The sequence below is a fragment of the Mobula hypostoma genome, chromosome 20 (assembly GCF_963921235.1).
Source record: "Mobula hypostoma chromosome 20, sMobHyp1.1, whole genome shotgun sequence".
Lineage (NCBI taxonomy): Eukaryota > Metazoa > Chordata > Chondrichthyes > Myliobatiformes > Myliobatidae > Mobula > Mobula hypostoma.
In genome coordinates, this window is record NC_086116.1 from 43,929,016 (window position 1) to 43,943,180 (window position 14,165).

Sequence of the window (14,165 nt, forward strand, 5' to 3'; positions counted from 1 at the left end):
ACCAATGGTCCACACTCCATTCTAAACTTCTCTTTCCATTTCTCAACCACACACACACACAGGCACGCAACTTCTCACTTGCCATCCGCCGGCGCTCCTAAAATGCAATTGTTTCCCATCTGGGTCAGAGTCTCCCGATTCTCTGGTGCTCGAATTAAATTAACAGGTTGAGCAATCCGTCCTCGCACACTGTGTTACCAACATTTCTTTCAGAACAAATATCCCCGGCACCAGCCTCGCCCAGTCAGAGAGAGAGAAAAAAAAACAAAGTTGCCCCGAACATTCACAATCTTACCGTTTCCCAGCGGCATCGTAATCCCGTTTCTCAGTCCAATAACAGAAGGATTTCTCGTTACAAGCCGTGGCCCCGCTTCCAGGTCAGAGTGGGAACGGCGCTCGTCGATACGATCAGCACCTTCGATGAATTTCTATTGCGTATCTCATGCATGTGTAAACATTAGCCGCTCGGTAATCTCGGAAGTGCGTGCCTGAGAATCGTTAACCCTTACCTTCCCGTCACTGTTCAACGGGTACACGGGGAGGAGAGCGTTTCAGAGTACCGGTGTCGACAACGTATCTCACCCTACACTACCCTGATAGTCATTTTCTTGTGGGCATTCACAGTAGACGCAAAGAAACACAGTAGAATCAATGAAACACGACGAAGATGGTCAACCAAGGTGCAAAAAGACAAAAGTGCAAATGGAAAAAAACACACAAACAAATAAATAAATAATAGTGAGAACAAGAGTTGTAGGGTCCATAGATTGTAGTATCCGTTCAGCGCTGATTTAGGAGCCTGGTGGTTGTAGGATTGGAAAGCAAAATCAGAATCGGGTTTAATATCGCCAGCATAAGTCGTGAAATTGTTAATTTAGTGGCAGCAGCACAATGCCATACATGATTATATGGAAAATATAAATAAATGAATTACGGTGGGTATATATGTATATCAAACAGATGAATTAAAAATAGTAGTGCAAGAACAGAAATAATTTTAAAAAGTGAGGTCGTGTTCGTGGGTTCAATGTCCATTTGGAATTGGATGGCAGAGGGGAAGAAGCTGTTCCTGAATCGCTGAGTGTGTGCCTTCAGGCTTCTGTACCTCCTTCCTGACGGAACAATGCGAAGAGGGCATGCCTTGGGTGATGGGGCTCCTTAATACAGTAATGGACACCGCCTTTCTGAAGCACCGCTCCTTGAAGATGTCTGAGATACTACGGAGGCAGTACCATGATGGAGCTTGCTAATTTTACAACTTGCTGTAGCTTCTTTCCATCCTGTGTGGTAACTGTTCCCGAACCTGGTCCTGTTGCATCTAAGACTCCTGTACCTCCTGCACGGTGACAGCAGCGAGAAGAGAGCAAAGCCTGGATAGTGGGAGACCTTGATGATAGACGCTGCTTTCTCGTGGCAGCGACCCTTGTAGATATGAGGGTGGCGAATATGTGGAAATCATTGCCACAGACATTGAATATATTTTAAGCAGAGTTTAATAGGTTCTTGATAAGTAAGGATGGCAAAGGTTACAGGGAGAAGGTAGATGAATGGGATTGAGAGCCATGATCGAATGGTAGAGCAACCCTGACGGGCCGAATGGCCTAATCCTGCTCCTCTGTGTTATGGTCATACATTCTATGGCTTTGCCTGTGTTGGACTGGGCTGTACCACCACTTTCTGCAGTCTTTGCTGTTCCTGGGAATTGGCGTTTCTATAACAGGCTGTGCTCCAACCAGTTAGGATACTATCTGCTATGTGTCTATAAGAGGTCAATACAGAAGTACCACCACTGAAGGCGATTCTCAGAAGAAAACAGAAGTGAGTATGGAAGGTGTCTCTTTTTATTCAGTGTGGAGTTTGGGTCCAGATGTATGGGCAGGGTAGAAGTGAAAGCAAGCTTGATTATAACACTCAAAAGGGAGAAGAATAAGCATGTCAAGGGGCCATGGAGTGGTATTTCCATGCCAACCTCTTTTTCCTCCATCTACACTGATCCCTTTGGCCTGCATTTGGTATCATTCTAATCCTTGCCAGTTTAAATGTCTATATAAATGTACCTGTACCCTATTCCACCATCACCACCTCATCTGGCAGCGTGTTCCAAATATTAACCATTCTCTGCATAAAGAAACTTACGCCTGTGATCCCCTTTCAAATTCCTCAAGTTCAAGTTTGTCACAGGATTATGTACCCAGGGTATACATTCCATGAATATTCACTGCCTCCAGTACATCCTTGGGTGTGTTGGTTGTTGATGCACATGAAACATTCCACCGTATGCTATGATGCACATGCGATAAATAAATCTGAATCTTTTTGCAACAGCAGCACTTTACACTACAAACCAGACAGACACAACAATAATTTAAATAACATTTTACATGGTTTACAAAACAAAGTAACATTATGTGCGAGTCTTCCATCTAATCTTAAATTTATGCCCTATTTTGATACCCCTACCACGGGAAAAAGATTTTCTATTCAATCAATGCCTCTCGTAAAGATTTAAAAATTAGCTTTATTTGTCACCCTGCTTACAGCACCAACATAGCATGCCCACAACTTACACGTGGGATGTGGGGGGAATTGTGCAAACTCATTACAGTGTCAGGAATTGAACCCTAGATCTTGCTTCAACATCGAATTGCAATACTCAGTAGAAATCAAGCAAAAATCAACTAGATGACTCATAAGTCTAATTGCATCAAGTTATCCTCCGCATTCTGTCAATAAAAAGTGACATAACACAAATGTGAAAGGCATATATTCAGCTTACTACCAACTCACCACCCTACCCTAAGCATTACAACCAGTTTGGAAGATATTTGGATCACATACAGGCAAGATCAAGATCATAAACACAAGAGATTCTGTAGCTGCCGGAAATCCAGACAAAATGTTGAAGGAACTCAGTAGATCAGGCAGCATGCATGGAGGGGAATAAACAAACAATGTTTCAGGCTGAGACACTTCACCAGGGCATCATTATACTAAAGAGACTATCCAGGGCACAATATGTAAACTTATAAATAGCAAGGATGTCGCAATTAGATTGGAATCTACTGAAGCAGAATTATTGCATATTTTCAGCAGGAACATAGAAACACAGAAACATAGAAAATAGGTGCAGGAGTAGGCCATTCGGCCCTTTGAGCCTGCACCGCCATTTATTATGATCATGGCTGATCATCCAACTCAGAACCCCGCCCCAGCCTTCCCTCCATACTCCCTGACCCCCATAGCCACAAGGGCCATATCTAACTCCCTCTTAAATATAGCCAATGAACTGGCCTCAACTGTTTCCTGTGGCAGAGAATTCCACAGATTCACCACTCTCTGTGTGAAGAAGTTTTTCCTAATCTCGGTCCTAAAAGGCTTCCCCTCTATCCTCAAACTGTGGCCCCTCATTCTGGACTTCCCCAACATCGGGAACAATCTTCCTGCATCTAGCCTGTCCAATCCCTTTAGGATTTTATACGTTTCAATCAGATCCCCCCTCAATCTTCTAAATTCCAATGAGTACAAGCCCAGTTCATCCAGTCTTTCTTCATATGAAAGTCCTGCCATCCCAGGAATCAATCTGGTGAACCTTCTTTGTACTCCCTCTATGGCAAGGATGTCTTTCCTCAGATTAGGGGACCAAAACTGCACACAATACTCCAGGTGTGGACTCACCAAGGCCTTGTACAACTGCAGTAGTACCTCCCTGCTCCTGTACTCGAATCCTCTCGCTATAAATGCCAGCATACCATTCGCCTTTTTCATAGCCTGCTGTACCTGCATGCCCACTTTCAATGACTGGTGTATAATGACACCCAGGTCTCGTTGCACCTCCCCTTTTCCTAATCGGCCACCATTCAGATAATAATCTGTTTTCCTGTTTTTGCCACCAAAGTGGATAACTTCACATTTATCCACATTAAATTGCATCTGCCATGAATTTGCCCACTCACCCAACCTATCCAAGTCACCCTGCATCCTCCTCACAGCTAACACTGCCACCCAGCTTCGTGTCATCCGCAAACTTGGAGATGCTGCATTTAATTCCCTCATCCAAGTCATTAATATATATTGTAAACAACTGGGGTCCCAGCACTGAGCCTTGCGGTACCCCACTCGTCACCGCCTGCCATTCTGAAAAGGTCCCGTTTATTCCCACTCTTTGCTTCCTGTCTGCTAACCAATTCTCCACCCACACCAATACCTTACCCCCAATACCGTGTGCTTTAAGTTTGCACACTAATCTCCTGTGTGGGACCTTGTCAAAAGCCTTTTGAAAATCCAAATATACCACATCCACTGGTTCTCCCCTATCCACTCTGAAGAATCATTTGGTAGGCAAGCCCAACAAATGCCATCCCTCCCATGAGATTAGTGGGTCTCTTGAGTATTGTTACTTTAACACTTAACATGTTTTAGCATAAGTAACCTCCCTATCCTGTTAACCACATTCCTTGTCATTGATGTCCACTTTCTTTGGCTGCAGATAATCTATAAATGGTGGCATACATGTCAATAGATTTCACTCCCTTTTCCTACAACTGCTCCACTTCCTCTCCCCCAGGGTGTATGGGGTGTCCATGGTGAGGTAGTTCCTCTGATGAAGGGGCTTGTCACGTTCATTCTAGGGCAGCTCGCTCACCTTCAGTCCTCACTCGACACTCAGCTCTTACCTAATGCTCCAAGCAGCTGTTTACATGCTACAGCGGCCACACCCTGGTATGCTGCTTCAAAAGGCAGGCCTCGTATCTCAGTGCGATAGGGACATTCCTGTCCGAGCATGTGAAGTCAGCTCCGGCGATTGGGCAGATCAACAGAATCAGAATAACCCAATAACCCAAGTGGGAGGTGGTTCTGTGAAGCTTCATGGAGAGAGAAGGGCATGACAAGACAAAAACAGTCATGGTCATCCACTGCAACCAAACACCGGATTATGGCAACTACTCAAACATTGGACTGAACTTCCGAGGCTGAGAGAGTGGATCTGGCCCAGTGCAACAGCTTCTCCACTTTATAAAACTCTCATGCATTTCACATCATCTAAAGCATAATAGAAAAACTGCATAAATCTAATTGCCATAGTTGGATATGACAGGTAACCAATCATACCCTTCCCAAAGAGTGGTACTATATTTTTAAGAAACAAAACTTTGAAACCTGTATTGTTAATCTCAAATGTGATACAGAAATGACAAATGTTGACATTCGAAGATAAGGCAAAGTCCAAGACTGGTGTGACAAACCCTTGGTAAGTCCCTACCGTCTAGGACTTGTGTTCAAAGGAAATTTATTATCGAAGTACATCTATGTTACCATATACTGACTTGAGATTCATTTCATTTAGAGATACATCTCAGAACAAGCACTTTACAATTTACAATGACCAACTAACCTAGCAACCAGTACGTCTTGGGACTGTGGGAGAAAACCCATGCGGTCACTGGAAGAACATGCAAACTCCTTACAGATGGTGCCGGGATTAAACACTGGAATAGTGCTGTAATAGCAGTGAGCTAATCATGGCACCCATTTTCTTGTAGGCATTTGTAGCAGAACAAAGAAATACAATAGAATCATTGGAAAACCACACACAGACTGAGAAGCGACCAATGTGGAAAAGAAGACAAGTGATGCAAATGCAGACAAAAATAATACTGAGAATATGAGTTGTAAAATCCTTGAAAGTGAGTCCATAGGATGTGGAATCAGTTCAGCATTGAGGTGAGTGAAGTTATCCACACTGGTTCAGGAGTCTGATGGTTGGAGGGTTATAACTGTTTCTGAACCTGGTGGTGTGGGACCCAAGGCCCCTGTGCTTCCTTCCAATGGGAGCAGTGGGAAGAGAGTATGGCCTGGATGGTGAGGATCCCTGTTGATGGATGCTGCTTTCTTATGGCAGTGTTCTTTGTAGATGTGCTCAATGGTGGGGAGGGCTGTATCCACCACTTTTTGTCGGCTTTTCCATTCATGAGCAGTAGTGTTTTCATACCAGGCCTTGATGCAACCTGTCAGTATACTCTCCACTGTGCATCTGCAGAAGTTTGACCAAGTTTCAGATGACACTCCTAATCTACACAAACTTCCAAGAAAGTAGAGGCATTTTCGCAAGGTCCAGTAAATCTTGCTGACCAGATCTCATCCCACGTTGATACATAAAGACATTCCAGATGGGTTCATGCCCTTCTTTCCCTCTGCTATCAGCTGCCTGAATGGTCCATGAACTAGTTCATTTTTGTTTTGCACTATTTATTTTTAAGTTTTTGCACAGCACTGCTGCCATAAAAACAACACATTTCTCATCATTTAAGTCTGTTATAACCTGATTCTGATTCAGACTGCAGGATTGCTACCCAAGTACCACAAGCACATTGAGTAGCTGCCTGCCTTTAGTAAGGGACAACAGAAAAATAGACAGCAGAGTGTTAAAGAATATGTTCTCTTTATTCAGAGGTTCTTCATTTTTTTCCAATGAGCTGATATAAAATTGTCCTTTATGAGCAATTACTCAAATAGACCAGATCACTGTCATAAAAACACCAATTCTGCATGGCCCTTGTTGTTTGCTACTTTGATACAATACGAAACAAATTATCTCTTCCTGGATATCGCAAGTCACAAAGCATATGCACAGTAAAAAAAAATGTTCGTCAGCTTTGAGGCAATACAACAATTCAATGCAATAAAAGAATTGGTCATAACTACTGTTTAAGGCTGCCAAAATCTAACCAGTGATAGTTAAAACACAACTTAATTTACAAAAGTTATTACAGTCATTTAAGATTTTTCTGCCACTAAGCTTATTTTTTAAAAAAAGATGAAAACACAACCAAATTCAGAACAGTGGCATGCGAGTTGGAAATGAGAAAACTCCAGTTCCCAATTACTTTAATCAGATGGGCTCATATATTAGAAACGGTAGTGTATTCAAATAATAGTTACTCTTAATTCACAACCAAATCATTTTACTGAAAAACTGGGTATGTAATTTTTACTTAAACTGGTTCTGACACAGATGTTAACAATGCATAGGGACACTGAATAAATCACATTAAGGATACCAATGATGCCCCCTTCAGTTGATGAGGCTCCTAATAGGGGAATGAAAGCCACTTAAATGCAACTCACCTGAACAATTAGCTCCCAAGTCAGTAAATTTTATGAGAAATCCAGCATGGTATTTATTACTCGTAATAAATTATGAAGGAAAATAGCACTGGTGTTGTAAATGTTTACCCAACAAAAAGGAACAAACTTAACAGAACGCTGTCATAAACCGTTAAATGAGTACAATTTGTGGGTAAGACAAATCACAGAGGAGGCCCCCCCCCCCCAGAAGGAACAGCATCTCAGGTTGCAAAACTGATGAAAGCAGAAGTATAACAAATGGCTACAACTAGGGATAGCAGTTGTCATTTTAGAATTAGTAATAATTCTCCTTCCACTCCTTTACACCTCCGGGACGGTTAACACCAGGCACAGGGAGCCAATGGATGCAATCGACTGTGCCTTTAGAAGAGGTCGCCAAGATCCAGCTGCCGAAATTTATCCAAGTTGTAGAAACATGCCTTTACCACCCTGCCGCCAAAGTATCTTGTATTCAGATCAACCACAGCTGGAATAAGAGCAGCAAGATTTGTTAATGTCTGGGCCTGGACCCTTCTGATATTTTTGTAAAGGAATTCAGTAACCCGTTTTACAGTTAAGCCATTAGCTATAGAAGAAAGTGCCTCACACAGAGTAGATGTAATCTCCAAAGTCAAGTTTATTGTCATTTAACCACACTCATGTATACAGCTAAATGAAACATTTCTTTAACATTAAACAGAAATTTGCATTAGTGAGTAGCTGTACCTAATAAAGTGGCCACTGAGTGTAGTTTTCAAAGTCTCCTATAGGCTCAAAGGGTCTTTTGGCAAGTTCCCATCTTCAGTCTCACAATAGCACAGCATTGTGGTTTCTGTGCCTTGCAGTTCTATTCAGTCATCAATTGGATGAGGTATTGGGAGAGTTATGGAGATCTCTGCAGTTCTGGTAAATCAGTAATTGAACTTAAACTCCTGGTTTTGTGTTGTTCCTACAACTCTACTTTTCATCAAGGGCAGAAAATGGGAGGCCAGTAGATATTTTTTTCTGTAATCCATTGTATATCTTAGCTGCACTCTGGCCAGACCCTCCCTCCCACAGATCAGGATCTATAACCCAAGACATTCTTGGTCTATGTGACTCATCTACTCATTTGAACTCTGTGGATATGGTTTGATGGAACAGTGCAGTACAGCCGCTTCGAGCAATGATGTTGTGTTGACACCTTTTAACCTACTCCAAGATCAATCAAATGTTTCTCTCCCACATAAGCCTCCATTTTTCTTTCATCCTGTGCTTTTCCTAAATGGCCCTAATGTATCTGCTGTATCACCATCCCTGGCAACACATTCCACACACCCACCACTTTGTGTAAAAAACACTACACTTCTCATTTAAAAACGTTTAGAATGTGGTTACCTTTGATTGCAGACTCAACCCGCTCGAACTCCACAAATATTCGGACTGCCTCATCGTCAGGTGCTCCTGGAATCTGTAAAGAGTACACAAAATTACCATAGTAAATGCTGAGCCTTTTGATTGCCTTTGGAAGGGCAAAACATCGCACATTCAGCAGTGACAAAGGCTGGATAGAGATCAAAGGCTCTGAATCTTGGGACAGAATAAAGCTGGCGCGCATTTCTGGCAGCCCTTCAAACCACAGCCAACGATTCCCAACAGGGAAAGTGATGACATCTCCATACTCCAACACACTATTGCTGTTTCATTGAGGTTAAAGCATGGGAGTGCCTGGGACTTTGGTGAAACGGCATTAAGTTTAATCCATGAAACACCTCCAGAAAGTGTCCACAGCAGGGGTGATTGATAAGTTTGTGGCCTAAAGTAGAAGGAGATGAGCTATACAGTTCTCGCTACATGCACATGCAGGTCAATGCTTTGAGTGATTATGCAGAAAGTTTGAAGTTATTAACTCGTCTCCTTCTACTTTAGGCCAGGAACTTATCAATCACCCCTGCTGTGGACACTCTCTGGAAGTCCAAGATCCGTATGCTCCACAACCGCTGGACTAAGTGTGTACATGTAGGAGGGGACTATGTTGAAAAATAAATGTGCTAGGTTTTCTAAGATTGACTCCTTCTACCTTAGGCCACGAACTTATCAATCACCCCTCGTATATAGACCCAGGATTTGGACTATCTGGCCCATCAAACCAACTCCTCCATTGATCAAGATCCTAGCTGTTCTTCCACTCAGCACCATCTTCCCACACCCTCTCAATAATATTGAAAAACCTATTAACATTAAGGAGGTTCAGTACGTCATCAAATACTCTGACAAACTTCTTTCGGATGTGCTGCTGAAAGTATCCTGACTTGTTACATCATGGTGTGGTACGGCAATTCGAATGGATAGAAAAGTAAGAAGCTGCAGAGAGTTGTGGACTCAGCCCAACCCTCCCCAACATCGGTGCTGACTCAAGAAGAAAAACGTCTGATACATCCTTCATCAAAGATCCCTGCCATCAGCTACCATTCGACAGGAGGTACAGAAGCCTGAAGTCCCACACCACCTGGTTCAAGAACAGTTACTTCCCTTCAACCATCAGCTCTTGAACCACTCAGCAATACATTTATCACTACAGTTTAGCAACACTATCAACACTTCGACCACGTTGTACTAAAAATGGACTTAATTTTGTGTTCTAATTGTTTTCTTGACAAAATTATATACAATTTACGATTGATTTATTTTCTTCATGTGAATGTCGTTTATATGTTGCTATGTACTTGTGATGGTTTCTCATTGTACCTGTGCATACAAAGTTCAAAGTAAATTTATTATCAAAATGCAGACGGTATATGACACCATAACCTTAAGATTCATTTTCTTGTGGACATTCACAGTAAATAGAAGAAAACAACAGAATCAATGAAAGACCATACCCAACAGGATGGATAAACAACCAATGTGCAAAAGACAAACTACAAATACAGAAAAGAAAAATAAACACAGAAATAATAATAATAAATAAGCAATAAATATTGAGTTGAGAACACGAGATGAAGAGTCCTTGAAAGTGAATCCATAGGTTGTGGGAACAGTTCAGTGATGGGGTGAATAAAGTTGAGTGAAGTTATCTAGTTCAAGAGTTGATGGTTAAGGGGTAATAATAGTTCCTTAACCTGGTGATGTGGGTCCTGAGGGTCTTGTACCTTCTTCCTGATGGCAGCAACAGGAAAAGAGCATGGCCTGGCAGCGTTCCATGTAGTGGCGCTCAATGGTGGGGAAAACTTTACCTGTGATAGGCTGTGCTGTATCCATTACTTTTTATAGGCTTTTTCTTCAAGGGCATTGGTGTTTCCATACTAGGCTGTGATGTAACCCGACAATATACACTCCACTACACGCCTATTGGAGCTAGTCAAAACTTTAGGTGACATGCCAAATCGCCACAAACTTTACGAAAGTACAGGCACTGTCATGCCTTCTTCGTGATAGCACTTGCGTGCTGGACCCAGAGCAGATCCTCTGAAATGATAACACAGAGGAATTTAAAGTTGCTGACTCTCTCCACCTCTAAACCCCGGATGAGGACTGGCTCCTGGACCTCCAGTTTCCTCCTCCTCAAGTCAGTAATCAGCTCCTTGGTCTTGCTGACATTGAGTGAGAGGTGTAGCTCTGTAAAATGGGCTACTGAAATTACCCCTGGAGTAAATGAGTAGGAAGGAATTAGTGGGGAAAACAAAGGACATGTGCAAGAGATGGAACATGTGGCAGCATGTGGCATGCAGCACAAAACTGATGGATCAGTGACTGTGTTGGAAAACCATGACTTTAGTCATCACAGCTTTCCAATTAATCTAATTAAGAAGCTTTTAGGCAGGAACTTGAAAGCATAAATTGGGAACAGGTACAATCTGGAAAATGCACAACAGAAATGTGGAGGCTGATTAGGGATGGATCATGGGTTCTGGATCGGTTTATCCCATTGAGGCAGGAAAAGGAGGTAGGGAGAAGGAAGCATGGATGACAAGAGAAGTGAAACATCTAACCACAAAGGAAGTAAAGAAGCCTACTTATGATTTAAGAAGCAAGGATCAGACAGGGCTCTAGAGAGTTAGAGGGTAGCCAGGAAGGAGCTTAAGAAGGGCCTTAGGAGAGCAAGAAGGGGTCATGCTGAGTAGAATTAAGGAATAACCCCAAGGCATTCCACACATATATGAAGAACAGGAGGATGAATCGAATGAGAGTAGGACCAATCAGAGATAAAAGAGTTAATACGTCTGGAGTCAGAGGAGGCAGGTGAGGTCCTTAATGATACTTTGCTGCAGTATTCAGTAGTGAGAGAACATGCCATTTATGAAGGTAGTGTGGACCAGAATAATATGCCGGAAAATGTCAATGCTAAAACAAGACGATGTGCTGGAACTTTTGAAAAAAATTAGATAAATAAGTCTCTGGGACTGAACAGGATATACCTCAGGTTACAACAGAAAATGAGTAGGTTGCTGCACCTTTGGTGATGATCTCAACGTACTCAAAGGAGTAGTGCCAGAAGATGGGAGGATAGCAAAAGTTATTCCTTTGTTCAAGAAAGGTAATAGGGAGATAGACCAGCAAATCTTGCATTCGTCATGGGCAAACTACTGGAGAAGATTCTTAGAGACAGGATTTATAAGCATTTTGAGAAGCATAGCCTGATTAGGGATATTCAGCATGGCTCCATCTTGGGCACTAGCCTACAAAGTACCCAGGACATCTTCAAGGAGCGGTGTCCCAGAAAGTCAGTGTCCATTATTAAGGACCTCCAGCACCCAGGGCATGCCCTTTTCTCGTTATTGCCATCAGATAGGAGGTATAGAAGCTTGAAGGCACACACTCAACAATTCAGGAACAGCTTCTTTCCCTCTGCCATCCAATTCCTAAATGGACATTGAACCCTTGGACATTAGCTCACTTTTTAATATATAGTATTTGTTTTTCAATATACGTATACTGTAATTGATTGACTTTTTTTATTATTTTATTTTTTCCCTTCTATATTATGTATTGCATTTGACTGCTGCTGCTAAATTTCATGTCACATGCTGGTGATAATAAACCTGATTCTGATTCTGTTTGTGAGGGGCAGGTCGTGTCTAATGAGCCTAATTAAATTCTTTGAGGTGACAAAACAAACAGTGGATGTGGTGCATATGGATCTTCGTAAGGTGCTTGAGAAGGTTCTGCATGATAATAGGCTCAATAAGAAAGACAGGAGGCATGGGATTCAGGGAAACTCGGCTATGTGGATTCAGAATTGGCTTGCCCACATAAGGCAGAGGGTGATCGTCAATGGAGAGTATTCTTCTTGGAGGTTGGCGACCAGAGGTATTTTGTAAGGGTCTGTTCGGAGACCCCTGCTCTTTGTGATTTTTATAAATGGATGAGGAAGTGGAAGGGTGGGTTAGTAAGTTTGCAGATGAAATGAAGGCTGGTGGTGTTGTGGATAGTGTAGAAAATTGTCATAGGTTACAACAGGATATTGATTGGATGCAGAACTGGGCTAAGACGTGGCAGACGGAGTTCAATGTGGTAAAGTGTAATGTGATTCACTCAGGAAGGGTGAACTTTAAGATGGAAGACAGGGTTCTTAGCAGTATGGAGGAACAGAAGGATTTTGGGGTCTACATCCATAGATTCCTCAAAGTTGCCATGCAAATTGATAGGGTGGTTAAGAAGACATATAATGTTTTGGCCTTCATTAGTCGGGGGACTGAGTTCAAGAGCCACGAGGTAATGTTACAGCTTTATAAAACTATTAGACAACTGGGTGACCCGTTGGGGCACCCTTTGAGAGAAGGGTAGTGCAGTCTGATGTGACCAGAATGAACATTACATTTTCCTGAATGTTATTGGTATCGCTTTGCTTTGGAAACTGCAGTAGAAAACCTCAGTTTATTAAAGAAGAACGACGCATAGCAAAGCAAATATAGCTGCTCCTCATTTAACAAAGGACACTTTTGATGGCATTATTTCTGGTTTATCTGCCACCCTTCTGGAGACATGCAGCCCTTTCACCCCCCATCTCTTCATCTCTTCTGCTGTTTGTTGTTTGTCTCTGATCCTGGAGATGTGCATGCCTCTCCTCCTCTGTCTCTTCTTCTCTCATCTTTTTTTGTCCTGACTCTTTGATCCTGGAGTCGTGCGGCTCTGGCCTCATCTGATTCTTGTTCTCTCCTTCTCCTTGCTGCTTCCCGACGACGTTTGGTGTCATCTCACGACCATAATGTCCCCCTTCTCTTTCCACATGGCATAATTAGGCTGACCATTTTTTTTTTAACCCTAATGCTGGATAGAAGATAATGAAGCAGTAACACCAAAGGATGCTGATTATTCTTGATGATGTGACTGGCACTCTCCTAAATGGACGTGATATAGTCACCACTGTCTTTTGACTGCAGCAAAGGGTTTTATAGGTGTCTCGAAGTACGTCATTACAATAGGATTTAATTATCTCTTATTGATGGGTGGCAGTTAGATCTGTCCCAATCCTGCACATGCTGATGGTGCTGATTAGCAGAATGTGACCCCATGAAATAGAGCTGCCCTGCCCTTTTGCTCCGGTAGGTGTCGCTGCTGAGACTGGCCGTGCACATGTGTCGGGCTGTCGCGTCCCGATTTCCATGATGGCCAATCGGGTCTCGGGTTAAAAGGGAGCCTGTTTATTTTGGTGAATGAGCAATTTTATACAAATATATAACCCTGAACTTTGCCTGCATTCTGTAAGTTAGCGCATTTTAATTCGATTTAGCCAAAAAAAAAGTGCCGCTGTAATGCACAGTTTGCGCTAATTGGAGGTCACAAACAGACAGCATGAGAGTTTTAGTAGTATATAGATGGTTACACCACACTTTGAATATTGTGTTTAGTTCTGGTAGCCTCATTATAGGAAGGATGTGGAAGCTTTAGAGGAGGTGCAAAGGAGATTTACCAAGAAGCTGCCTTGTTTAGGGAGCACATCTTATGAAGACAGACGGAGTGAACCAGGGCGTTTCTCTTTGGAGTGAAGGAGAATGAGAAGTGACATGATAGAGGTTTGTAAGATGCTAAGAGGTATTGGTAGAGTGGACAGCAAACAC

The 14,165-nt window shown here is 42.5% G+C and overlaps 2 protein-coding genes across 4 annotated transcripts in view; both read right to left on the bottom strand.

Moving 5' to 3' along the window:
- pfkfb3 (6-phosphofructo-2-kinase/fructose-2,6-biphosphatase 3) overlaps positions 1 to 421 on the bottom strand; it is a 103,885-nt gene extending 103,464 nt beyond the window's left edge. Inside the window, exon 1 of one of the 2 annotated variants that reach the window (XM_063072746.1) lies at positions 296 to 421. In XM_063072746.1, coding sequence (XP_062928816.1) covers positions 296 to 311 — 16 coding nt within the window. In that variant the 5' untranslated portion in view covers positions 312 to 421. The remainder of the gene's footprint in view (positions 1 to 295) is intronic. The other variant, XM_063072745.1, reaches the window with a different exon arrangement.
- Positions 422 to 6,422: 6,001 nt separating this feature from the next.
- Positions 6,423 to 14,165, bottom strand: part of rbm17 (RNA binding motif protein 17) — a 66,833-nt gene continuing 59,090 nt past the window's right edge. For both annotated transcript variants that reach the window (XM_063072748.1, XM_063072749.1), the window contains 2 exons: positions 8,503 to 8,575; positions 6,423 to 7,612 (listed from right to left, as the gene is read on the bottom strand). In XM_063072748.1, coding sequence (XP_062928818.1) covers positions 7,509 to 7,612; positions 8,503 to 8,575 — 177 coding nt within the window. In that variant the 3' untranslated portion in view covers positions 6,423 to 7,508. The remainder of the gene's footprint in view (positions 7,613 to 8,502; positions 8,576 to 14,165) is intronic.